Source organism: Cyrtonyx montezumae, unplaced genomic scaffold (assembly GCF_038088225.1).
Source record: "Cyrtonyx montezumae isolate F1298 unplaced genomic scaffold, pur_monq_1.0 scaffold_18, whole genome shotgun sequence".
Lineage (NCBI taxonomy): Eukaryota > Metazoa > Chordata > Aves > Galliformes > Odontophoridae > Cyrtonyx > Cyrtonyx montezumae.
Window position 1 is genome coordinate 7,885,218 of NW_027071914.1, and position 26,441 is coordinate 7,911,658.

Consider the following 26,441-nt stretch of genomic DNA (forward strand, 5'->3'; position numbering starts at 1 on the left):
CCCTCACACCATTTCCTTTTCATAGGGAAACTCAAAATCTGTCTGCACTCCTGTGACATTCTCTGCTTGCATAAGTCTTCCAAATACCCAAGACTCTGTCTGAAGCTATTCAGACAATATCCAACAGCTCACGGTCAGTTTTCCCACCACTCAGAGCTATCATCAATACTGAGGACTTCTTGACCAAGTCAACATGAACTATGTCATTCCTGCCTATTTTCTCCTTTCATTTATTTATCATCCTATTAGACTCCCTGTTGAGTAGAAAGAGAGCCTGTTTCCAGATTAAGTCCTTGAAGTTCATGAGAAGAGTTAGCCCTGGACAGGTCTCTAGGCTAATCTAGTGACAGTGAGTGATGACCTGGCCCAACATCACGGCCACATGGTTCACTGCAGAAATAAAGCTTTGGAAATAAGTAGCCTTTGTGTTCTCAGGTCCTGGCCTTTAAAACAAATTTGAACAGAAACTAAATGTCAATAGATATAAATCTGAAGATAAGCAGATAGGAAAAACATCAGCTGAGCTCTAGGAGCCAACTAGGAGATCAGGCTAAGGAACTGGGGATGTGGTGAGTAATCTGTTTACACCCACTGGACTTCTGGAACTGGCTTTTAAAAGAGATCAGAGTTTTCAGGATACACTAAACACTGGAGTCTGCTTTTACATCCATCTGGTGACATTCCAGGGCAGCGACCCAATATTCCCATGGGGAAGGTGTGCTGTGAAACTCATACAGACAACAAACAAACAGATACCTGGTACATTAACACTTTGGGGCAGTGGAAAAGCAAGGAAGGTGTCTGTGTCTGCACAGCCAGGGATGAGCTGTAATGCCCTGCTAAGTGAGAGGTGACAGAAGAGCAGATAGGAATGAAAATCAGCCAAGACTTGCTTTCAGTATTCTCATACTGGCACGAGCTCATATGCACAGGGAAGAGAAAGGCCTGGCTTGGTTCAATCCCATTCTTGCTCTCTGACACACCAACAGATGGATAGCCAGCTATTTCAAAGCACCCTGCCCTTCCCAGCCCTCATCAGCAGCAAGTAGAGCTCTTTACTTTCTCCTTTACTCCTCTCTCAGGTTACAACAATGCCAAAGTGCAGTTCAAAGATCAGCTGCTGGTTTATTTACCATTGGTATTTCAGCATGGAGCTAGAAACCTGGCTCCTGTCCCCAGCACCACTGAAGAGTGCTGAGATCACGTCCTTAAGGACTTTTCTGCAAAGGAATCTCGTTTATTTTTGTATTTCAAGATTTACTGTTCCTCAGATGTGAGATATAGAGAAGCATCTAACACACAAGATCAGATTATTCCTGTTGTCCAAGCACCACATCCCAGGAAGCTCTTGACTTGCATAAGGCCATGCTAAGCTTTAACTGGTTGAGAGGGGAGCAAAACAGCATCAACTGCAGTCATCTGCAAGAGGCAGATCCTCCATCACTCATTGCTGGGCTCGGAAGTGGAGCAGTTTGGCCTTCAGTTATTGGCTCGCACTTGCACAGCCCAGTATTCCCTGAAAGCTTCAGCTCTGTAGAGTCCTGTCCATCAGGTGCCACAGCTTGCATTCAGGCAGTGGTCTGACATTGGGAAGGGAGTGGAGATGTGATGGCAAGTCCTTGGTTAATAACCAGGGCAAGACAGTTCAGATCGTGGTGGAGGTTCAGATCTGACAGGCACAAAACTGGTGATTCATTGCTGCAGCACAGTAATAGCAAAATAAATAGTGTGAAGACTGTCCTTAGTAAGAACTGAAGTACTAGTCTTATCTGCACAGGAGATGCACTCTGCTCCAAGGTGAGAGTCTATCAACGGTCACTGATATCACCCCATAGCAGCCCCTAATTTCATGGCCAGGAAAAGAAGCACTAAGTATGTTCTGATAAGGTATCTTTCCTATCTGAGACACTATAAATGCTCTTTTCAAAGCCCTGGCTGGCTCCTTCTGCAGCTCCATGTACACCTGCAGCCCAGATCTGGATTAAGCAACAGCTCACTGTGGCTCGCAGTACCACAGCACGATACCCAAGGTGGCAGAGATGTCTGCCTGAGACCTTTGGACTGCCTTCTGGCACTTTTCCTGAAGCCCTCAGGGAATTCTAACTAAGTGGAGAGAAAAAGCCATTAGATTTCCTCCTACAGGTATTTCAGCACCCTTCCATTTTGGAGCACAGCTCTGCATTCGTGGCAGTGACACTCAGCCCCATTGGTATGACACACTGTGCCCCACCAATGCTGGCACAGGGCCTCTCATACAGCTCCAGTTTGGCAGCCTCAAGAGCCCTGCCTCAGGAACATGACCTCGAGAACAGCTGGTTCCAGAAGACCCAAAACAGATGGAGTTTTGCCAGCCCCATGCTGAGGAACATCCCAGCTATGCATTACATCCTTACCTCGCGAGGGGCTTGGCATACACAGCCCCTCTGCACCCTCTGACAAACCACACGGAGCAGATCCATCTCCTTGCTCCACAGCTGCCGTACAGGAGCACGCTATTGATGTGCAGGAGCTAGAGCCGAGTTTTAAAAATTCCATTAATTAAGTGTTGGCGGAGGTTTTTGGAAAGACGTTCTGAAAAATACAGAGCTACAAAGTGTTTCCCTAGAAACTGAGGAAAGAAGTTCAACAATAAGGAAAGCACCCAGGCTGATAACAGCTATCGCTCCTGCTGAGCAGTGCCTGGGCTGCGTGGGGGGCTCAGCATGGAGGACGTGCACAGGGCTTCTTTGGCTACTGAGGATTTCTGGTGCTCTGTTGTCCACTCTGGGGGGACACAAACGGGGAAGACAGCTCTGCAAAAAGTCTGCTCAGTCTATAAGTCTGTTGTCGTAGAACAGCATGGACGCGCGTACTGGGTATTACAGGGATGAGAGCTGGTCTTCCTCTAGAGAGGGAATTAGGAAGGGTGCCTGAAGTTAATTCTGGCCTAGTAAGTGGCCTGGTGTTTCTCACCTAAACAGAAATATGATCAGAAGCCTTGAAATAAATGCTGATTTAATTACTCGAAGTGAGAAGCTGGAAAGATTTTAAAAAGAGCTTGTGTATACATGAGAATAAACACAAGCAATCTACTTGAGGCATCCTAAGCTCCTTGCTTTCCATGAATCCCCACTGTCAGGGCACTCAGCACACAAGCTCTCTTCTAAAACTTTTCTGCTGTCTAGCATCGCTAAATGAAATGCTCTTTTTGTCCCAGACTCTCAGCACAGACCACTCACAAAGACATCCACCTCTGCTTGCGGCCCCAGCTTCCTTTGCCCCTTCCCACAGAGACACAGAGACCAGCTTTAGGCCACGAGCCCACATCAGAGCTGGTCACCAACAGCCCTGCTCCCATAGCTGGGGCAGGAAGGAGACTGCTGGGTCAGCAGGGAAGGCTCCAGAATGGGAACTCAGAACATAATCATTGAATATCCCAAGTTGGAAGGAATCCTTCTTGAAATCAAGAATGTGGGTCATCAAGGTCAGCTGTCTTCAGAAATAGCTGGTGCTCACTGTCTCCCTGGATGAGGGCTGAGGGAACAGCAGCTGGGTTAAATAATGGAGTATTTTCTTTGCTTCCAAACACAACTGATTCAACCAATTTGATTCATTCTTCCCTCACCTTGCTTCTCATTTCTCAAAGTCAAGACAAGATTAATGAACCCCACAGTTCTGCTGGAGGGCTCTGCTTTCTTCAAAATACTTCAAGCCACAAAAATATCCGCAAAAATACCTTCAGCAAGCAGAGAACTAAAGCTGAAAAAGCCAAGTTCAGAAGCAATTAACATCAATCTAAAATTCAGTTGATTTGGGGGCTCAGCTTAAAAATAAAAAGCAATTACTGTTGTGACAAACTCAAATAATATATTGTTTCTCCGAAGTTAATTTAGCAAAGGGAGTCTGCCTTCACCAACAGCTACAATAAAAAGGCTTATATAAAAGCTATTTGCTTGCACTGAACTTTCTAGTAATGTTTTTCCAAAAACTTATTTCTCAAGAGCATTTAAGCCTTTGCCTGGCACTTGGGGAAGCAAAACATCTTCCATACAGCACGAGCAACACAGACCAGCTCTGACCACCATCACAAGCATCCTTTCCAACAGTGGAGGTTTCCCTTCCTTGCCCACAAGTGTGAGATGAGCCTTTCCTCTGCTTCTCCCCTCCCAGTTAGGGACCCTTAAACCAACAGGGGCTCTGGTGTTAAGGAAAAAGGCTCAGAGCACAGCGCCCTGTCTTACAGCCCCAGCAGAAATATTTCAAAAGCCATGTGAAACATCACCACGTAGTGAATACGTAGCATGCAATAGCAGAGTGCCTGGCCAGTGGAAACACCAGCCAGTGTGTGCAAATCAGTTTGCAGATTTTGAGAAGCGTTCAGATTGCCTCTAGTCAATAACTGCAGCTTTCCTATGTGCTGCACTCCTGCAAACCACCCTGGAGCCTGCCTGTGCCAAAAGTTCTTTTAAAAAGTTTAAGCCACCAGTTTTCAGGAAGTCAGCAGAGTATTTCCAATCAAGTCTTCGCACTGGGACTGGCAAAGAAGGTGCAGAGTGGTGTGTCACAGCCTTCAGATGGCAGAAGAGGCTTTTGCCACTGTGGATAACAGCAGAGGTATCTGCCCCATGGCAGCCAACAGCCTATGGTGAGCATTAAGTGCTGCTGGGCTGGGGCTGGGCAGTAGGAAGGACCATCTCACATTTGCTTATGAATGTGCTCTAAAAATACTTATATACAATTGCTTGCGAAGAAGAAAATAAAGAGAATAGTTTTTTTCTGCTCTACAGCCCATTCAAGGGTTCAAGTTTTCATTAGAAACCACTTGACAGTATCTCATTACCCTACTGCACATAATAAATGTTCCCAATAACAATCATCAAGTCACAAGAAATTGAAAAACCCTATAAAATAGAAATACTTGCGGGCTCATTTATTTTTCAGCTCTAGTATTAAAGAAAATGAGGCCTGCCACCCCTCTGTGATAAATACAAGTCCCAATGCAGACTGTCTAAAATTTCCAGGAACATATCTCTAACCTCACACTTCATAAAATACATAGCCTTTTTTTTTTTTCCCCCACGTAAAGGAAACAGCAGTAAAGTTGAATCTGCCTGCTATGTCCACGTAGCTGGAGAATTGCAAAATTGTTCCCCACTGGAAGGCCTGGCATCCCCTGGGGCACTGCCCCAAACTCATGCAATGGTTTCCACAGGGCTCAGCTCCAACAAAGCCAACTTGCCTGTCTCACTGTTGTCCCCAGGCTTTGCTCCCCTTCATGTGAGGATTTTCCATTGGAGCATGCCCAAGTCCCATGAGGACCTGAGAGCTCCCACTGTGGTTTCATGCAGTGATGACAAACATGTGAAACCCCTGGCTTCAACAGAAAATAGTCATTATTGCACATTCCAGCAAAAAAAAAGCTGAAATCAGGGTGGATAAAGGAGGAGCAGTGGCTGCTTGCTGGTAGCTGACAAGCAAAGTGCTCAAAGCCAAAAATTCATAGTCTGGAAAAAGATGGAGGCAAAATCAAATTATACACCTAGAAGGAAGTCTGCATGTGCCACCAATCACGCATAATGAAGGACTGCATCAGCACGTCAAACACAGCCACAGCCAACGCTGAACCTGAAGTATAATGAAAGTGAGATCTGACCACAGTATTTGATCAAAATAGCGAGGCAGTGGTGAATCAACATTTATTCAGAAGAGCTTTCAAATTGCCATGGTTTTTCATTCATCAGACCCCCGAGAATATCTTCTGCTGCCTTTTAGCATCTAAACATGCTGTCAGATCTGCCAGGGTCAGACTGATCAGCTGGTGGCACCTGCCAGCTCCCAGCAGAACACAGCCTCTACAGGAACTGCCTCTGAAAAACCTTCCCCTGGAGCTGTGCAGAGGACATTTTTGGCAGCGAGCTGACGGGGCAGACAGGTACCCCCGCAGCGGCCAAATCCTCATCCTCCCAAGCACTTCTCATGGTGTGCTATGCCACACGCTTTGAAGTATTGCAACAGGGAAGGGGAAAGTTTCTTACAAAGCCTAATTCTGATAGGAATCAGTTTTGTTTGTTTTGTTGCTGTGCACATTCCACTTAAGCTGCAGTTTTCCCGGCAGTGGCAGTACTCCACACACCAAAGGTCTAATCCACCTGCAAAGTGGCAGAAATGCTGGAAAGGAGTATTGGAAACATCAGCCTAAACTGTCAAAGATAAAGACCCTGGGAGGGTCTTTCCCAGCATCTGTCTACATCAGTGGCAAACAGCATGTTACTTAAAAGTGCATGAATGAGGTGAAGATAACGCCACACTTCCCTCCTGGTACAGCCTCCTGATGGCTCAGGTGCTCTCTCAGCTCTGAGTTTATAAGCTGAGAGATTTTTCTTTCATGAATGTTAAAATGTATTTGGGGGCATTTTTTTTCCTCGTTGTCAGAAATAGATTATTTTCTCCTAACATCTTCAAAGGAAAAAAATGTAGGGGCAATTGAGTAGTGTCAGCACCTTAATTCCCTTTACAGAGCAGCTGCAGTAGCCTACGCATTTAACTACACTTCTGGTATTAAAAAGTCAAGACACATTTCATTAAGTAAAACACATTACCTTTCAGCATTGATTAGCAGGTTATAAACGTGCCCTGCTCAGTGTGCATTAAAGCTGCAACTTGAGTTGCTGGTAACTTTCCTGATGTTTGAGTAGGTGAATGAGGGCTAGAAATGTTCACTCTGATAGCACAATGCTTTGTGGAGACCCATTAAGGAGAGAAATCATTGTTAAAGACATACCATCTCTCCCTGTGCACACAAATGAAGAGAGTGGGATGCAGCTGTCAGAGGTAACCCCAAGAGACAGAAAGCTGAGAGGGCATGGTGGCATGGCAGGTCTCCTCGAGGGCAAGATCATGTTTCCCCTTCTTCTGTACTATTTCTTCCTGATCTCCCTTCAGTAACTCATTAGGGAAAAGGTGTTCTGGAAGATCAGATTACACACATTTCTATCAGCTTAGTTTCCCCCAAGGCATTTCTCATGGCACCTGAGTGTCCAGGCAGGGAAAGGTTGAAGAATCACTTCTGGAATTTTAAACTTGAAACATCAAAAAGATATTTCCTAGAGCTAACTTTAAGAAAACTCTGCGCACACCTCTCATCACTACTGGAATATTGCTTGCTTTTGTGTCTGTGCCAGCAGCCCAGGTTAGGTCAGATGTTTCACATCCTTGTATAAAGTGGCTTTGGTGGGGCTTAGTTCAGCTCCCCACATAGTTCAGCATCACTGTCTGCCTGGCCATAAAAAAGGACAAGAAGCAAAGGGACAAAAGGGACAAAACCCCAGTCAATGCCAGCCCTGGGCCCCAGGGACAACTACAGGCAGGATCCAGCCTTCTTGAACAGTTTCTTTTGGCATCATTCTTTGGTGATCTGTACCAAAACGTGTCAGTATAAATAGGGAGAGGTTAAGTTACTATCTTTATGCCACTGCACCGAAAAAACCCAAAAAAAACAGCCCTACCAAAACTTGCCTCAAACTTTCAGCAGGCAGATTGACTTATGCCTGGTCTTTGATGGGATCATATCTGCCCTAAAAAGAAAGTCTAAGACTAATCTAAGCCACACCTTACATCTACACAGATAAAAGAGCTAAACCAGGTACTACTGCACAAGTGGAGACCTTAATCTACAGGCAAACGGATAAGAACACTCCATGGCTTTGCAGGCACACACGTGTCCCCCAGCAGCATGCTGGCTGGATGAGACAGTACAGGAGCCATGCAGTGCATCCTACCTCACATTAACATCAAGCTCTTCCATCACAGGCAATAGGCATAGGTAGCTGAGTGTTCAATGTCCATAGAAGAGACCTTGTCCTGCAGTGAAGAGAGTTAAAAAGGAGAGCTGTAAATTAAAGAACCTCTCATGGATGCACATTTACCCCAGTGAAGGCACTCATTCACTGCATTTTACCCCTCTGATCTTGTCTCTATTGACAACAGAGGTTAAGTAGACACGACAAAATGAAATCATAGCACTGCAAAGAGCTGCCATAACACAATTTTCACATCTGCCCAGGCATACCATCACATGCTTAAATATAGGTGGCCTCTTCCACCATTATATGTGCACTCCCATTCAAAATGGGACATGACAACATGCACGCACATAAGCTGCACAGGACCTAAGACTTCCAAACATACAAACGCTCAAAGCAATGAGAATTTCTTTAAATATAATCAGTTAAGGAAAGCTTGGAAACCTGGCTGGGAAAAGAAGCTAGAGTGCTTGGTAAATTAGTTTCTGTTTTAACATGAAATTAAAACATTGACTTATGACCAAATTAAAACAGGTTTCCTGTGACACTATGTTGTATATAGCCTTATGAATACTTAATAGCAGTACTGTAATTACAAAGAACTAAATGATTTGCAGCTCAAGTTAAAATAAATGTATTTAACTCCCAGTAACACTAAGTGATATAAATATTAATGGGGCTTTTAATTCTATCAAAAATCCATCACGAGAAATGAATACACCATCCTAATAATGAGCATGTGTGTTTGCTGCTGTTAATCCAGTGGAAAAAGAAAAGAAACAAAAAAAGGGGGGGGGATACATTTCTGAGCATTTCTGGCTGTTAATTACCCCTTGTGTTGTTTCTCTGGAAAGCCAAGGATGAGGCTACCACCATGGTACTGTTAATAATAGCTCAAATAAAAATAATGTCGTTGTAGTGGATTCAGAGATTGCAGTAATACTGAGTCAGGCTTCCTGGATGCGATGCCAGGTTTGTCGTGCAAATGAACACCCACTATCCAGGCCTGGTTCAGCATTTACCAGAATTAGCATTTCAGAAGGTATAGACTATACATAGTTTTGCCAACAAAACTTACTCAAGTGAGTGTTTTATCTGAGGAAATTCTTTAATATGTAGACTACCGCTGCATTTTACAAGTGTGAGAATGAGAAGCCTAACATTTTTCATCAAGTCACCTCTGCATCCCTAAGAAGTGACCTCCAATTTTAATTTGGAGGTGAAAATATACCATCTCCTCTGCTCCAGCTCTGGAGTTCATCCCTGGAATGAAATGCCTGGCAGGCTGCTGGGACAGCTGCCTGTCAAAGGCGCAGGAAGAATATCCTAGAAGTGTTCTTTGGGGATATAAAAATACAATCAATGTTCTCTGGGCTCAAAGTAATGGACTAAAATAAACCTAATTATTTCATCTCCAAAGAGACCTAAGTAACCTCCAAGTCGAAATTGCTCATTTGGCATATGAGTTGAATTAATTGAAATGAATTTGAAGGAAACACATATGAATGGGACTAATACAGTGTTTTGTTTCAAATCCAGGCAGGAGCCCTTTCTTTCCTGTCCTGTCAATGCAGAAAGGACAGATGTAAAGCAAATAGGACGCTCAATAAATTGCAGTCAGAACACAGGAAGCCGTGCCATCTCCTCCACCTGGCACAGCTGGTGAGCACCATGTCCTTCCTCACCACAGTCTCCAAAAGCACATCATCCCAGTGTGCCGTGCAGGAGACTGAGGCCCAAAAGGTCTGACCAACCCCACCATGGAGACTCGGATGGGGAGGAAACAGCTCCCAGTCCTAAGATATTCACTTGATCTTAGCGTTGAGTTAGCACAGGTGTGCCACAAGGAAAATCTGAATAGCTGACGCTGACTCAAGGGAAATTGTTCCTTTGCTGTGCAGAAGAAAAGGGGCTTGAGCACTCACTGTCACAGTGGGAGGGCACCGTGCTGTGCTGCTTGCTGCAGTTTACACCTGTTACAGTTCTGAACTGCGAGGGAAAGATGTACGTGTGGGTGTGAGCAAGAGCAGAGGGTGGGCATAAAACAAAAAATGCATCTGCACTACCCCAGCACACTTCTTCCCCTCAGCATTAGTATTTAAGAGGAGTCCTCCTTTTCTTTTGCTTCTCTCCACAACAGCCCAGTGGTGGGACTTGCAATAACAAGAGTCCCAAAGAAAAATGACACAATACCATATAATGCAAAATCTCTGTAAACATATTTGGCTCACATTAAGGGCCTGGTGCTGTTCTTTGTTATTAAAGTGATTACTCATACTCAATTAGGAAACTGTCCTTTGCCTCAGAGAGATAACAGACCTCCTAATTCAGCCTGTATGCCACCCAGCCCATCTCACGTATAGACCCTCCTGCACAAAACAGCACACAGTGTATTTTTAGAACAAAGTGGAATATTTAGTTGATTGTATTACCCTTAAAACAGGTAAATGTCAGCAATATGCCATGGAATGAATCCTAACATGGAGTAAGAGTAAGGAAATTAGAAAAAATATATCGATATTAATGATATTTCAGACTTTAAAAAAACAAACATGGAATTTTTAAGCCCAAAAAACCTTTGCAAAAGATTGTTTCCCTTAAAGAAACTTCACTGAGATCAGTACTCTGGCAGTATTTTCCATGTCAGCAAAGTCCAACATTTTTAATGGAAAAAGTTAAAAGCACAGCATCTTCAGCAAGCTTGACATGACAGCTCCATAGTCTCCTCTGTGTGACAAGAACTCTTCATCTTATTTTATTCTCTGCTAATCAGAACTACAGGAAAAAAAAAAAAAAAAGCAGATGGGATGACTAGTCCCAGTTATCACTGACTGCACATGACACTGGCTCAGACATGGGAAAAGCAATCCAGTAAGAAGTCTCAGCGAGGCTGCACTGATGGCATTTGGTGAAATCAGAAGCCATCCATCTGTCAGGATGGAATCAGCTGCTTGTGCCTCATTCCTTCATCCAGCACACCACTAAAGCAGCTCGGCAGATGTTCCTCTAGCTCTGCCTCTCCACTCCCTTATTTCCATGGTCATGGGATGCAAGAAAGGAACAAGGACATGGGTTAAACAATGAGTCTTCCCAACAAAGTTGTAGGGACTCTTGGAGATGCTTTACTCAGTAGCTTTAAGGTACTAACCAGAAATTCAGTTCTCCAAGACCGTGATTGAGCTGGCCAGCACAGCTAATGTCCTCTCTTACCTGACCATGGACTTGCCTGCTCTGCTGGGTGGCCTTGGTGGGTTCTGCTGCCAGGAGCCTTTTCTGTCTGGTAGAAATAGAAGTGTCCCACCAGGTGACAGCAACACCCAAGCCAGTCTTGTGAGGCATTCTTCTTGCAAGGCACTGATTAACTGAGACACTGACACATTCTTTATCCAATTTATTCCCATCCCACTCAAGCCACATCTAGTTCCACTTTCTGTCACTGCTGAGCTGATGACAACAGAAAAGTTGAGTCATTCTCCTGAAAAACTTACACCTCCATTTCCCGCATTGCTGGATTATGCTGCTTCATCATTTGTGACACCTTAAATCAAACAGTGCCGAGGGTGGACTGAGCAGTCTGAAAAACCCATCTCATTTCACCTACAGATGCATACTGTTATACTTCTCTTCTGCACTACAGCAGGGGGAGGAAGATATTAAAAAGAAGCAGTTTCTGACTCTGAGAACTGGACTTACCCCTACAGTTCTCTGACTTCACGCCTTTCTCTATAAATGCAAGGTAAAAATTGGCCTTCCCCCCGCACACTTTGCCAGTCTTCTCTGTTTGGAACAGTGACAATGACTTGATGCAGCCTTTGACTTCACTGTAGAAGTCCTGGAGACATACATTGTTACTGGGTAACAGCAGGGGAAGATGAAAAGAACCTGTCACAGACGTTTGGGAAGCCTGTTCAAGCCTTCCTCTGGAAATGTTATCCTCCACATCTCAGAGAGTAAATTCTTCGAAGTACAGGGAGTCATTCAGCTTTCTTCTAGCATTTGTGATTCCTAGTTGAAGCCAGAGAATCACCGACATAAATAAAGACAACTGCTAACATCTGAAGCTGTGGTTTCAGGATGCTCCTTACTTTCTGTAGTGCGCACCCACTGAACTAAAACTGGACTTGAATAAAAAAGCTGTTCTCTGATTCCCAATGTGTCTCATATCTGGGGTCATATTTCTTGTAGCTTCATCTTCAGCATAATCAGAGAAACAGTAGATATTAACAGAGGCCAACTGGACAAAATCTTCCCAGGCTACAATATACCAATACTGTGGAGTGAAATCCACCCAATCCAAAACTAAACTATTGCTCAACAATAAATTCCTGCTCACCACTGTTTTGGACAACAGCCCCAAACCCCCCAAGCACTGCAGGAATGCATCCTCTTCCACCCCACAACAATGCCAGAGAGATCCAACTACTTCACTCCCATAAAGTACCTCTCTTTTCTCTGTCCTTTTCTGAGAAAGGTGCTGCCCCCTCCCATGGCACTTCTTGCCTTCACTACCATTGCTGTGTCCTTTCCTCCTTATAAAGACAAGGATGCTGAGTAGCCCTTCAGCTGTCAGGGACAGATTGCTGAATTGATTTTAAATGAACATCATTCCAGCAGGTTAAGCACTTTGCTTAAATGGGCAAAAGTAAAAAGATAAAATTGACGTGTCACTTGAAAAAAAGAAATTGGAGTCCAGCTTTGAATAGAAAAAGATGAGAAGCATCCTTTCACTGAAGGGTTATTTTATAAAATGGCTCTTTGAACTCTGTGGCTTTAAACACCCAAGCTGTAGGTGCTAAGTTTAGCTGGCTTACATCCGCAGGTGACGCAGGACTCGCAGATGGTGCACGGGTCACAGCAGAAGTGAGCACCTTGTCCCATGTGTCTGCAGAAAGACAGGCATCATCATCCTGGCACACACGGTCTGGCAGCCAGCATCCCTCAGCCTTGTCACCCCCATGCCAATTTACTACTCTGCACTTTCAAAACAAAAAGGTTGAAATGCTAACAGACACCAAACTCATGGCTGTTGCCATGCAAAGGACACATAGCTGCAGTTCTGCCCACTGCTCTCCCAGAACAAGCCCCAGCTGCAAGGTCCTGCACCAACAGCACATACAGCAAATCCACACCCCTCTCCAAACAGCCACGAGCAGCTCTGTCAGCTGGCTGTTAGCTCGTGTCATACCTTTGTTTTGACACTTCAGAGCCTTGCAAATTGAGGTCATTTCTCAGTCGTATGATACTCACAGTCTTGGGCTACAAAAAATGGGTGCCTTTTGCTTGTGCAAGACATACCCACTTGATGGGAGCCCACAGCAAAATTACCAAGTGATTTTTCTCTTAGATGCATGATTTTATCTTCTTGAGGAACACTGAAGCAAACTTTATTTTAAACCTCTTGATAGCAGTAAGGCGCAATGCAAGCAAGCCCAAGTATTTACTCCTCTATTTACAGCAGTAAAGTTTCTATGGGCTGTTCAAGGGTGACTTTGTTCTGTTCCAGAGACATCTGCATGAGATCCTTCTGTGTACCTAACTATGTTTGTATAAGAGCTCTGAGGAGAGAAAACAGCTATAAAACTTGAGGAGTTATTTGCTGTGACATTAGAATTATGAAATTTCGCACCTCACCGCTCTCACCTTCAGCAATTACTACCAGTAGGTAATGAGGATGTTCCAAGTCTTTCACTGCAGTATCAAGCCCTCAGTACAGGAAGCCAACAGAAAGATCCATCGGGAAGCTGCGGGTCTCAGAAGGACCAAGATACAGCAGATCAATCAGTAAGTGAAGGCAGGAAGATGAGCTGAGTTCAGAGAGCACGTCCACAGTGGGGATGGAAGCAGACAGGCATGATTTCCTTGACACTGGGACAATTGGTTTTCTGCTTGTAAGGACAACCCAGTGTTACTATTCCTTCACTGCCACAGAGGGCTAAATCCACCATGCTGTGCTGCCCTCCAGTTATCCCTTCAGGAGAGCCTTACATGTGTTTGACAAGGATTTGTACAGCGCTAACATGCTTCATTCCTGGAGACTTGTCATAAAACTTCCCCACAATTCACTGCAATTTTTTCCCTTTCTAGAATGGACTTTCCAGCTCCTCTGTTGTCAGCACACCAGCAAGTAACCAGCGCATGGAAATCGGTGCCCCAGAGTAGCACTAGCTGTGCTTTCTGCAATTGCCATCAATTACATTTTCTTTGTCATCCATTGAGAAGGAAATACACAGCAGAGAAACATGCAATAAAAATGCCAGGAAAGCAGAAATCCTTAATCTGAGACATGGGCGTGATGGCAGTGAAGGCAAATGAGAGCTCATGAGAGGGCTGACGAGGTACAGGGTCCCCAGCAGCACCATTAACTCAGCATGCAGTGACTCTGTTCTCAAAGAGCTTTATCTGAGACCCCCACTTTTACCAGTTCTCTAATAAATAATTAGCCATTACAGCACTCTCCTTCTGAAAATGAACTGTGGAGAGATGTGCTCCCGTGGCAGAGGTTAGCTTACAGCCCAGCAGGGACACTGTGGGCTGTGACGCGTGCGGTGACTCAGACCCAATCTTCCTAAACAAGAACAGATTCCAGCTCCTGTTTTAAAAGCTGCCCTGCTCCAGAGCAAACAGAAATGCCCATGAAGAAGGGCATTCATCCCATCCGTGGATGTGCTGCTCCAGCCAAGCGAGCAGGCAATGAGAGGCCAGCATTTTGCTACCTGGGGCTAGCCTTGCTTGCAGGAAAGCCTTTCCCACCTGTTTCTCTCCCTCACGTGGATTCCCATACTGTCTGCAGAAGCTGGGACTGTGAGGGAGCAGGGGGCAAACTGGGGGGGTGAGCCAGGCCACAGCAGGCCGCAGGTCACATGCTCCGCTCCCCATCTGGAGCCAGCACATGACTGACTTTATGGTGTTGGATTAAGATTCCTCTCTGCGTTTTTATTGCTTCCCTGAGATGGCTTTGTGGCCTGTGAAGCGCAAGCAGGAAGCAAGCCCCTGCTTTGAAGCCCCGCACTGTGACACCCGCTGCTGTGTTTATCTGCAGGATCAGAACTGGAGAAGAAATCAGAATGTTTCCTGGCATAGGTGCACTTGTTTGTTTTAATTACTTCTTGGAACCACGACCAATGAAATCAGCAGAGGTGTGCAGAATTAATTCTGTGATTTCAGCTGTGTGAAGGGGTTAGGAGAAGTTTTGCATCTCACCCATCCAAATTCATAGAATCACACAGTCATTTGAGTTGGAAGGGACTCTTAAAAGCCACCTGGTCCAACTCCCTGCAATGAACAGGGACACACACAGCTCCGTCAGTGCTCGGAGCCCTTCCAGCTAGACCATGGGTGTCTGCAGGGACGGGGCACCATCACCTCTGTGAGAAATCTGTTCAAGTGCTTCATTACCCCTCTCACAAAAAAACTACAACTGCCACAGGAACTCCTAAGCCAGGAGTTTTCTGCTGCCCCTCTGCAGGAGTGAGAAAGCCACAGATCTGTGGGACATTCTAAGAAATGAAGGAGAGACAGCCCCCTCAGAACTGCAGATCTGTGTAACCAACCCAACTGACTCATGCCTCTACTGCCATTTCTTCACACTCCGTTAGAAGATGACAGGTTGTGCAGAGAGAAGACCGGCTGAGAATATTCATCTTCAACTGATCTGCCTCCGCCTCTCTTCAACAGTCAGTTAGTTGAGCAGCAAACTGAAATGATCACAGTCCCCAAGAGAACATGTGATTCTCCAGATCTGTACAAAATATATAGCACATGGCTATTACCTTCTCTGGTTAGGAAGCTGATACCATCAGGGAAAGTCAAAAGGTTAATTAAATAATTACTTCTTGAAAAGACAGAGATGCTGCAAGAGGGAACATGCTGTAATACATTCTCAGCACACAGGCTCTGATCTTACCTAGGGTAGAGCTTGTTCTAAGCATTTCATTGCAGCAACAGACCGACTTTGAGATATCTGCATGTACTTACATACAGGAGCAATAGAGCAGACATTCTTCGGTGGCAGCCAGAGGGAAACCATCACAGTAAACAGCTTTTCCTGAGGAAAAGTAGTGAAAATGTTGCGGTCTCTAACCAGGCTCCTTCAGCTGCTCAGGGTTTGTGGATTCAAGGGTCCTGACCATCACACCACAGCAGGCATTTTAAGTCAGGTCCAGCCCCATGAGGCTACACAGGATGGCCCTAGGACAGAAGCTGTGCTGAAGGGAGAATGATGAGAGGAATGGAGCAAGCTTATGTAAGTGACCCTTGGTGGGTGAGGCACCTGTCCAGGGCAGGATCCAGGCACTGAGGTCAAGCTCTGCTTAGGAAGTACAGATGTTAACAAGTACAATTCCATAACCAGCTGTGCAGAGCTGGGCACCGCTCAAGATGCTGCTGCTGTTTTCAACTTCTCTTCAATAGAATTACCAAACTACTGAATTCTTCCCAAGCCACTAAAAGTGAAGAAACCAAAATAAACTTGACACAGTGAGACCTTGAGGGCTGACCCTGAAGACTGTTCTTCTTTGGGTAAAACTGTGAGCTTCGTGGCACACCTGATAGAGGGAAAAGAGTAAATGAGCACAGAGGGCAAGCTGCTTCCAGCAGGTTGTTTCCAAAATAAGAGTGACAGGACATGCTTTAGGTGGGCTGTGAGTTCTCATCAGCCAGACTTTCCAGGTAAAACAAGCTGTCCAGACTCTAATTGCGTCTGGCACCAGACACCCAGCAGCTATGAGATGTTACATGGCTCACTTTCTACAGTTTCATAAAGAACTGTTATTTCAACCAGCACACATACTTTGACCAAGTGCATTTTTAAAATTCTGCTCATATCAGACTGCTACTCCCTGAAAAACAGCATGAGGCTGATTTCTGTCAAACTCTATACTATGTAACCCATGCCATCACTTCCCTTGTGCTGGGGAGCAGGGCACTGGCATCTCACTTCATGTTGCTAGTGAAGTGCAGTTTCATAGAATCATTGAATCACAGAATCAATGGCTTAGGTTGGAAGGGACCTTAGAGATCACTCAGTTCCAAACCACTGCTGTGGGCTGACTTCCTTTCACCAGCTCAGCTTGCCCAGGGCCTCATCCCATCTGGCCTTAGGCATTTCAGGTATGGGGCACCCACAGCTCTGGGTAGCACTGCCCTCTGAGTTTCTTCCTAGCATCTAACTGAAATCTCCTTTTTTTTTAGTTGAAAGTCATTCCCCTTGTCCTATCACTATCTGCCCATGCAAAAAGTCAGTCTCCCTCCTGCTCTGAAAGGAAACAATAGATCTGGTAGGCAGTGGATGCCAGAGGCTTCACTCCTCATTTCTGGTGATGCTGGAATATTCATCCCACTGAGGAGATCTGCTGAAGCAGTGGACACTACCCTGGACCAAGCATTAGCTGCACACCCTCACCATGCTGTAGGATGTGGAACAAAGGTTGAACACAACTGTATTTAGCCAAAGCTTCTACATGGGACAAAGTGATGCTGCACTAGGAGGAAACATTCACTGAAATAAGACATGTGGCAGACTGTGGCAGGCAGCTCTTTGTGTTTTAATGCAGCTGAAAACAGAGTGTCAAAGCAGGAGGAAGGATGCTAGAAGAGAGCAAGAAACACCAAGTCCCATTCCTGCAGCACATAGAAGCTTCCAAACCCACAACTCCATGGCAATGAGAAGAAAGGGAAAGCTGGTAGCTATGGCTATGCAGTCAGAAATTAGAGTAAGTCATAGAAGTACCAGGCAAATCTGTAGATGCAGAACAGCTTGATTTTGAGCGTATTAGGAAGAAAAGAAATATTACAAGTTAGGCTGATCAGCCAGAAAATGGTAGAGCTGTTGATCATGATTCAGAAAAAGCAGATATGGCCAATAAGTACTTCTGCACTCATTTTAGGAGCCATATTGTGTGCTTATGAACTTTTCCATCTCCACAGATATTGAACAAAATGTTGAACAGCGATTAGTAATGCCAGATACTACAGAATCAGCAAGTCCAGATATTGTAACATCGCCTTTTCAGAGATTTTTCAGAGGTCTGGGAAGGTAACCTCACACATGGTTGATCTCTATTTCCAGTAAACTTTGATCAACAGAGTCAACAAAAAGCAAAAGCAAAAGCAAAAAAAAAAAAAAAAAAAAAAGTAACAATATTTTGAAGTAATGAAATGGATGATCTAGGCAATTATAAATCTATCAATCCAAGATTGATCCCCTGCACAGGGATAAAATGCCACATAAAGAGTGCTGCACATCAATAATTTAAGATGGGAAACAGAATTTGGCAGTACAGTGAGGATTAGAGGAGAATAAATCTTGCCATCCGTTTTAAGGGCTAAACAGCAGCATTACTACAGTAAGAAGTTACTGTATACTCTGTATACTCAGAAAAGCATTTGATTTGGGCTTTCACATGAGGCTTTCATAAAGAAGCAAGAACAGTATCAACTCAGTATAGGACTCCTGAGCTGAGTTAAACCCAGTATAGTGAGGAGCCTCAAATGTGAATGCAAACTGGGAAATACTGCCTAACTGCTCTAGTTCTAACGTGGCCCTTAGGGAATGTGTTATTGGTTTCCTGTTACTCTTTTTTTTTTCATCTGTGTCTTGGAAAAAAATATTGAAATTATCTTTTAGAGTTTGGATATATTTTGCAAGAAAACAACGTGTTTGTGTACAGCCTAGGTGAGGAAGCCAAAATAAGGCAGTACTTACAGGACAATATGGCTTTGGAAATAAATAACTCTGAAAAGGACAGGAGATCTCTGCTCATCACCGCTCATTTCAAGTTCCTAATGCCATTTGTTATGGCTAATATAATTCTCAGGAACATCTTGAAACGGGAAAGCAGGTAACCAGGCTGCTGTAGGCTGCTCCACAGTGACGTTGGTATATAAGAAAGATGTTGGATAACTGGAAATGCATACCAGAAAAGCCACGAGACTTAGGAAATAACTGGAAGATGTGTTTTTACAATGAAATTATTTTGGAGAATAATCTATTTAGTTTACTCCAGGACAGGTTGAAGAAGGACTTGAGCATATCCTGTAAGGACGCACTCAAGAAGCAGGACACTGGTGCCATGAGTGGCAGAATAATTTCTGGGGCTGAAAGTTTCCACAGTCTAGCAGTGCAGTATGACTGAACACACTCCTATCAGGAGGCAAATCACTGCAGATAATGGCAAGTTGAGAGCTGTGAGCTGATCAGAGGACAGGAGAGCAGAAGTGGGAGCTATTCTGGACAGCCTGGCTAATGGAAGGCAAAGTGTAGACTGAAGAGATGAAATTGCAATGCGAAGGTGTTGCAGGAACACCCAAGGATTGAGCAATGGGTCCAGACTGATGTGTGTGGCAGTTATTTGGTAGTTATTTGCCACCTCTAGTTGCAGATTTCAGCCCTTCATTCTTGAACCACAGCAAATCATTCCATGGAAGGAAGATTCAGCAAAAACCTGTGAACACTTATAACCGATTGAGATATTTTCTTTCCTTTCAAAGCACCAAAATCTCACTGCCTGTCTAAGCAAGAGAAATTTCTGATGCTCAGACAATACAACTGTGGAAACCTGATGCTTAAAATAGCAAGAAGAAGGAAAATAAAAAAAAACAAGACACACAAACTGTAAACCTCAGCTTGAGGAACAGAACTTTGCCTCTCCCCATTTGTAAGAGGAGAGAAAAGCATTACTCCTTTGTACCCGCTGAGACTTGAAGCTCCTTCAGATGAAATGTAATCACTCTAGAGAGCTGTTTGGAGCTTTTGTTCAAGATTTCATGCATCTCAGAGAGAAGCAATGCCACTTCAGAGCACTGTGTTATACTAATTGCTGGGATAAAGGGAGGCAAAGAGAAAAGTCTGTGTGTTCCCCAACACCGCCTGCGTGCCCCTGCTTACCCAAATGCTTGCTGACTTACTGGTGGCATTCAGGAAGAGGTAGCCAACCACACCAGACACTCTAATTATAGCATGACCTGTTACTAATTACTGTTTGACTAACCCGCTGCAGTTGTATTATCGTGCTACATAAATGATATCCTCTGGCAACGTTTACAGAGCTAATTTCCTATTCAGCCTGAGAGCCTGAGGAGCAGGAGAATGAACACAAGGCAAGAGCTGAAGATCACACATGCCCTGGAGGACTGCTGAGCACGCTGGGAATTTTCTGACCACAGTATTTTCAAGACAATACACCAACACTGTCAAGCCCCAGATGTTTCATAGCATCACACATGGTTTGGGAAGACTGCTGATCAAATCTAGCTGGCAGGTACACTTATTCTCAAGTGCAAAGCACCTCTGACTTTCCAGCAGCCATAATCACCTCTAGAATGACACAGTCCTAGGTGTGCAATGCCCAGTCCCCTTTGATGCACAGAAATATTGCAGAGAATCATAGGCAACTAAACTGTACTTATTCTTAAAATAACGGTGAGCTTTCAGCTTTGTTTCCCTTTCATAACAACTTGTTGAAAACTACAGCACGGTAAATACTACAAAAACATTCCAAAAATATGCATTCACACATTTAAACAAATGATCTCCTGTTTTAGGGTTTGCTTTCTGTCAATATATCCTAGCAAAGGAAGTGACTCTGAAGAAAGCTCATGGGAACAGCATGGTTTGAACCAAATATTGTGCATTATTCATTACTAACAAGTTCTGAATTTGCAATGACAAGGAATAGCTTTCAGTCGTATATACTCTGCAGTTATTGATAGTGAGGTCTTCCTAACTCTTGAGTGCTGCCAGACTCGGGCGTGCTGCTCCTATGCTAAATGGCTGTGGAGGTCACACTGTGCTCAGACTGCAGGAGGAGATGTGATGCTTTGTGGCACTGAGAACAGGGCCTGGCCTCACAGCACTGGCAGCATTGGTGTAGTCTATCATTTTGAAATCTGCTGGTTTTAAGCATGAAAAAGGGTTGGTCACAACCAGGTAAACCAGTTTAAGGAAAGAGCTCAGACTTCTTATATTTTGTCTCTCAAATACCAAAGCCATTTCCTTTGTGGATTCATGTGGGGGCTGAAGTCTGTTATGGAAACGGTGGTTAAATATCTGCTTCACCTACAAGCTATCTTTTGTCATTTTTCACCAATATTCCCTTCTGCCACAGTTCTGGAGCTTTGCTCCTCCATGATTTCAACACTTGTTGAATCCAATACGCATCAGCTGGAGTCTGGGTGTGACCAGATCTGAGCAGAGAATCTGAACTATTCCACAGGAATTGGAAAGCAAACATCAGCAAGTGTCACTGAAGAACATGCAGAGGGGAATTCACACCCTGCTCAGCACATCCTCAGATGCTCCAGATCAGACTGTTTCATCCATGTTGTTTCCATGTGCACATGGGGCAGCACAGCAAGCAGAAGCATGGGGGTAACACAGCACTGATCTGCTCATCATGTAGCTGCTTTTAAGTGCACAGAAAGAAGCTTTAAAAGTTGCTATTGTGATTTTGTCATTTTGTGCTCCCTTTATGGAGTACAGTGATACACAGTGGAGGAGAAGGATGAGCTGCAGCCTACAGATGCAGTTTAATATTTTGAGACTGCTTTTAAAATTTTCTATGTGGGTGTTTGCAAAAGGACCTATTTTATATCTTCTTTTTTTTCCACTCCTAATGAAACAACCAACTTTTACTCATACTTACACCGTTCATCACGAAGTAAATAAAAAAATCTATTTGTCCTAATAAGTTGTGATGAGCAGAATTAGTCAAAAATAAATATTCCTGTGAAACAAGTTCCAGACATACTTTGTCAGCTGCAGTATTTAATAGTCCGAAATGAAGCCTAGATACATGGAAAGAAATGTCACTGTTGTTGAAACAAGAGCAGACGCTTGCTTGAGAGGCTTTTCTACACGTTTCCCAGGGTTGGAGCAGAAAGCCAGCCAGGACTTGGTTCATGTGATGCTAATGGGACAATCCCAAGTCTCCACAAGGAGCTGGGTGTGAGTGGAGCTGAGACATCAAAGCAAGAGCCACAGGGAAAGAACAACAGCAGGAAGTGTGAGTATGCCCCCTGCTCACTGCTGGCAGAGCCTCTCTTTCTTAGTAGCACAAGAGGCACAAGCCAAGACAGCTGCCAATGAGCATGAGGTGACCTCAGGGCCACATGGCAGGTGCCACCAGCACAGCAGCCAGAGCACTGCAGAGGTGTGCAGGGTTGGGAGGCAGCTGTGGGCACTGCACTGTACCTGCTGCCTGGGGTGCTCAGCCTGCGAGTCCTCATGCTGGGATAAACTTCTCCGTGCTCAGCATAAGAGCTCTGTATTTTGTCATTTGAAGGAGAGTTCTTTTCCCTGAGCTATGCCTGTTATTCTGGAGATAACTCATTTCTGAGGTCCTGTGAGCATGTTCGCAGACAGGCATCTGGGGAGCACCACCTGTCCTCTGGAAACGATGCTTTGTTAGCACAATTCAGTTGACCTTCAGTCAGCTTAAATACAGACAGCCTAAATAAACATTATTACAAAGGGAATTTAAAAAAACCTGTTTCCTTGTTTTGTATAACATACGAGATGAGGAAGTTATGGATCTGCTTGCAAGGACAAGGCACTGCTTATAGTATGGAAAGCCTAGTGATGCTAGTGCAAGCAAAGCATCAGCACATGCTGCTTGGGTACACTCTGAGCATGCCTGGGTGCATGCAGAGATACTCTGGGTGCAGGGTGAGCTGCCCTGGCTGTCCTCCACTCTCTCCAGGGTGCACAGCAGGGCATAACCTGCGCAGCATCCACCCCAGCTGCATCTCCAGCTTCCCACGTCTACCCAAAACCACTCCACTGTCCACACAGCAAAGTGCAGGCAGGAGTGCATTAGCTCAACTCTGTTAGCTCTGTTAGCATGCTTCAAGCCCACAAGTTTACATCAATCCAGATGTGAAGCTTTGGGAAATGCTCACCAAGACTGCCCTCACATCTGTGCTAGAGCAGATAGAGCAAGGCAGCCTGGGACCACACACATCTCGTGCCCAGCTGCCCTGGAGCCAACCTGCACCAGCCATCTCTACTCAGTGGCTGAAACCTTCTTTTCATGTGTCTAGATAAATGGCCTGAGAGGAAACCACAGTGTTTAAAATAAGTGAAGCAGAACAGTGAGAATAGCTCCAAACAGATATAAACAAAAGCAGTGCCCTCCCACAGAGCCAGAGGCAAACCAGGTACAGCTCTCTCCACCTCTCCTCCTCCTCCTCCTTCTATGCTCCCCTCTCCAGAACAGCACAAAGCGCAGTGATCATCACAAAGATGATATTAAAATCCAGGACTGTCATTCTTGGTTTGCGTCCGATCTTCACACAGCTCACACCCTACAGCCACAGAGCAGCCACAGCTCACCCTGCACCAAGCTGCACCGGGAAAAGCCTCTGCAAACTCAGCACCATCTGATCAAAGCACTACGAACAAACTAAACAGCAGTGCAGCTCCTGATGGCTATAACTGTTGGAATGTTTATTCACTCTAGGAGCAAATGGACGAATGCTTTGGAACAGTTATGGATAGTAACACTTGTCTCACTTTAAGAAGCTTTTACGGGACTTTGTAAACTTCTGTTATTAAACTTCTACCTTCGGGACAGCCACAGTTCTTTTGAAGTGGGATTGCTGCACACACCATGCTTTTGACTAAGATTGAGTTCCTGTTTGTGCAAAAGTGAACCCCCACTCTGAGAAACGTAATTGTATTTGCCCAAAAGCAGGAGAAAGTCTTCAAATCTCTTCTGATTTGTTCTTGTGTTCGTTGGGAAACCCTACAGGAAGCGGACTCTGTTTACAGGTACCAAGAGGAGAGCTCTGAGCACACATTCCTGCACACCTGGAGCCCGGTGGATGTGGGGGTCATTCACCATGTGGAATGCAGTTCGTAGGCACTTGGTAGTGCCCTTGGAGAAAGAAACACAAAATGCAGAAGAAAGGTGTTCACTCGGGACGGACTGTGCACAGGGCTGCGACAGACCCCGTGCTTTTCTTGAAGCCTGTCAGACTTCAGCAGCCCCTGGTGGACATGGGAGCTCCAGGTGGGATTCCCACCAAGCTTTCAGAAGAGGTGGCTTGGATAAAAAGCCTGCAGGAGGTTGCCTTCATGAACAAGTCCTTCAAGCACAGAATGTCAATTTTGGTTTAGTTTTACATTTTATAGCAATAAAACTCTCTGAATCATTTCTGCTGCGCAGGTTTTGTGTCCTGGTGCAGCAACAAGTGACCCTCACCCAATGCTAAGGCACACCATGGAGCTGCTGGTTTGCAGTATGCAGACAGACACTTCTTAGGGCTCACTGGCTGTTTCCCAGAGCCTAAGCTCAAAAATGGCTCAAAAATGGATCACTATGGATCCTGCTGCTCATTGTGATGTCAGCAAGAAGAGCCCCATTCCATTTCTAGCCAAGTCAGGAACACTCATGGATGAGAACCATTATTTTCTCCAGATGGATTCAAGGAAAGCCTGACTTACACTGGGAATCCTCTCACATTATCTCAGTCCGTGAGCACTGCTCGAGCTGTTCACTCTAAGCAAACCTTCATGCACATGTATTTGTAGTCACGCACTTCCCTGCATAGAGTTTATTTTACCCTATAATCTCATGATTCGTGCAATATTGCACTTTCTCTGCGGGTCCTAACCTGCCTTTACAGGAAATTATTCCTTAGGGTATCATAACCACGGAGCTGATTCTCTTACTATATTAATTAATCCTATTTCCTTCATTAGAATTAAGCATGATTGCCACAAGGACAAGAGATCCAGCTAACGGTTCTGTGGCAATAAACTCCCTGTAAATCCTTTAGAAATGAACTGTAGCTCACAGATCCCCAAGTGCTGCTATCAATGACTTGTTTTTATCATAATCGTGGTTATTAATATTTCATATTCATCACACACACGCACACACACACAAAAGTTTAAGCGAATAAAAAGCTCTGCAAATTCCCTTTCACATCAATATTCATCGCCTCTCATTCACCAGCTGCTCAGGGTGGGCTGTGCCTGTTCTGGTGCTCAGCAGCATAGAAGGGGTAAAACCAAAAGAGTACATGAATCCTAACAAGCCATTAGCATTAAGGAGCCTGGATGGTAAACAGTTTAGCAGTAACCGAGTTGCTTGCCTCATACTTAAAATAATAACAATAAAAAAAATCCTGGGAATACATCAATAGTGAGCAATATGTGTATGCAGGTAGAATAGATTTAATGCATATATAATATTCTCTGCCAAATGATTTTTTTCAACTGCATAATGAGCTCCTACCAGTGCACGAGAATTTTGGAACATGCTCATGAGCAAACAGCAAACTGAATTAGATGCTCCAGTCCATTGTATTAGCAAAATTGCTCTTCATTGACTTGCAGGACGAGGCAAAGATGGGAATGTTGTTCTCGGTTGCAGTGGGGCCATCTCTCCAGCACAGTGATGGGCTCTGTGCCAGCCCTGCCCTCCCACCATCTCCTGCCCAGGGGCTGCAGCCCTCACCTCCTCACACCATGGAGCCTTCCAGCACCACCATGCTCAGGCAGCTGTGCCAGATGCAGCAGGGTTTAAAACAACTGTGATAAAAAAAAACAAAAAATCATTAAAAAAAAGGATGAAGAGTGTAGAGTCTAGACTAGAAGCTGGGAAGGGACAGGGACGGTCACACTGCAGCTGCTGTTAATGTTAAACGTGAATTTTATTTACAACTGATTGGATCTTTTCTACTAAGTCTGTATGTGTGCCTCACTGGGAATTTGGGCCTTGCTACCCTTGAACTCAACGATCCCAAACGTGTTAACACCACGGAACTTGTTTCCCAAAGCTGGTTTCATTTTTGCACCCTCTCAGCTGTACACACAGCTCTCAGACGCATGCAAAAACCACTGAGGTTACAAACAAGTGCTGGCTGATTACTCCCCCACACTTTACATGGAGGACACTGAGCCCACAGAGCACGTGCATGCAGACAAGTCAGCTAGCAGTTAACAGGCTTGCAGTACAGCTGCTTTACTGCTGCAGATAAAGGTTTCCAAAAGCCCAAATGTCTGACTGCCACCATTCTGGAGCCCCTTTCTCTTCCAATCTATTTTTTGTTTCCTGCATGCAGTTCTCCCAGCTGCTCAAATTGCAAGAGCACAAACCATTGGTTTGGTGGAGGTCTAGGAACACAGCTGGGGAAGAACAGCCTTCCCAGGAGGTCCCACATGGACTTGTTAGTCAGGTCAGACACAAGACCACGCCCAGCCCAACAGAACCTGTGAGACCAGCAATAGGAGCTGAAGAACCAGCACACCATACTCTGGGCAGTGCAGCACGCTTTCAGAGCTTTGTTTTATTTTTTAATTTCTATATAGCTCTTATTTCAACAAAGAGAATAAATTTCAAGCTGATGCTCTGCTCTGTTCAGCAGAGATGCCCTGAAGCATGGGCCCACATTTCCCATGGAAGCCCTTAGGAAGCTCTGTGTAGGGCCAGCCCATCTCCTGCTCTGCACCTGTTTCTGATCCTGCTCCTTCCCTGTTCTTGCTCTGCTCCTGCCCAGCTCCCTCCATGACAGAAGAGAAGGTGGAAGAGGGCAAGGAGGGCAGGCTGAAGGCCAGGCAGGGGAGTGCCCTCTAAGCCTTCCAGCTGTCCAGAGCCGGCTAAAACATTTTCAGCAGCACAGATTCCTCACCATCCCCACTTTGCTTTCTGAAGACAG

The 26,441-nt window shown here is 44.9% G+C and overlaps 1 protein-coding gene across 1 annotated transcript in view; it reads right to left on the reverse strand.

The window, feature by feature from the left end:
- HTR4 (5-hydroxytryptamine receptor 4) overlaps nt 1-26,441 on the reverse strand; it is a 98,318-nt gene that overhangs the window by 63,165 nt on the left and 8,712 nt on the right. Inside the window, exon 2 of the mRNA XM_065734968.1 lies at nt 7,758-7,839. Coding sequence (XP_065591040.1) covers nt 7,758-7,783 — 26 coding nt within the window. The 5' untranslated portion in view covers nt 7,784-7,839. The remainder of the gene's footprint in view (nt 1-7,757; nt 7,840-26,441) is intronic.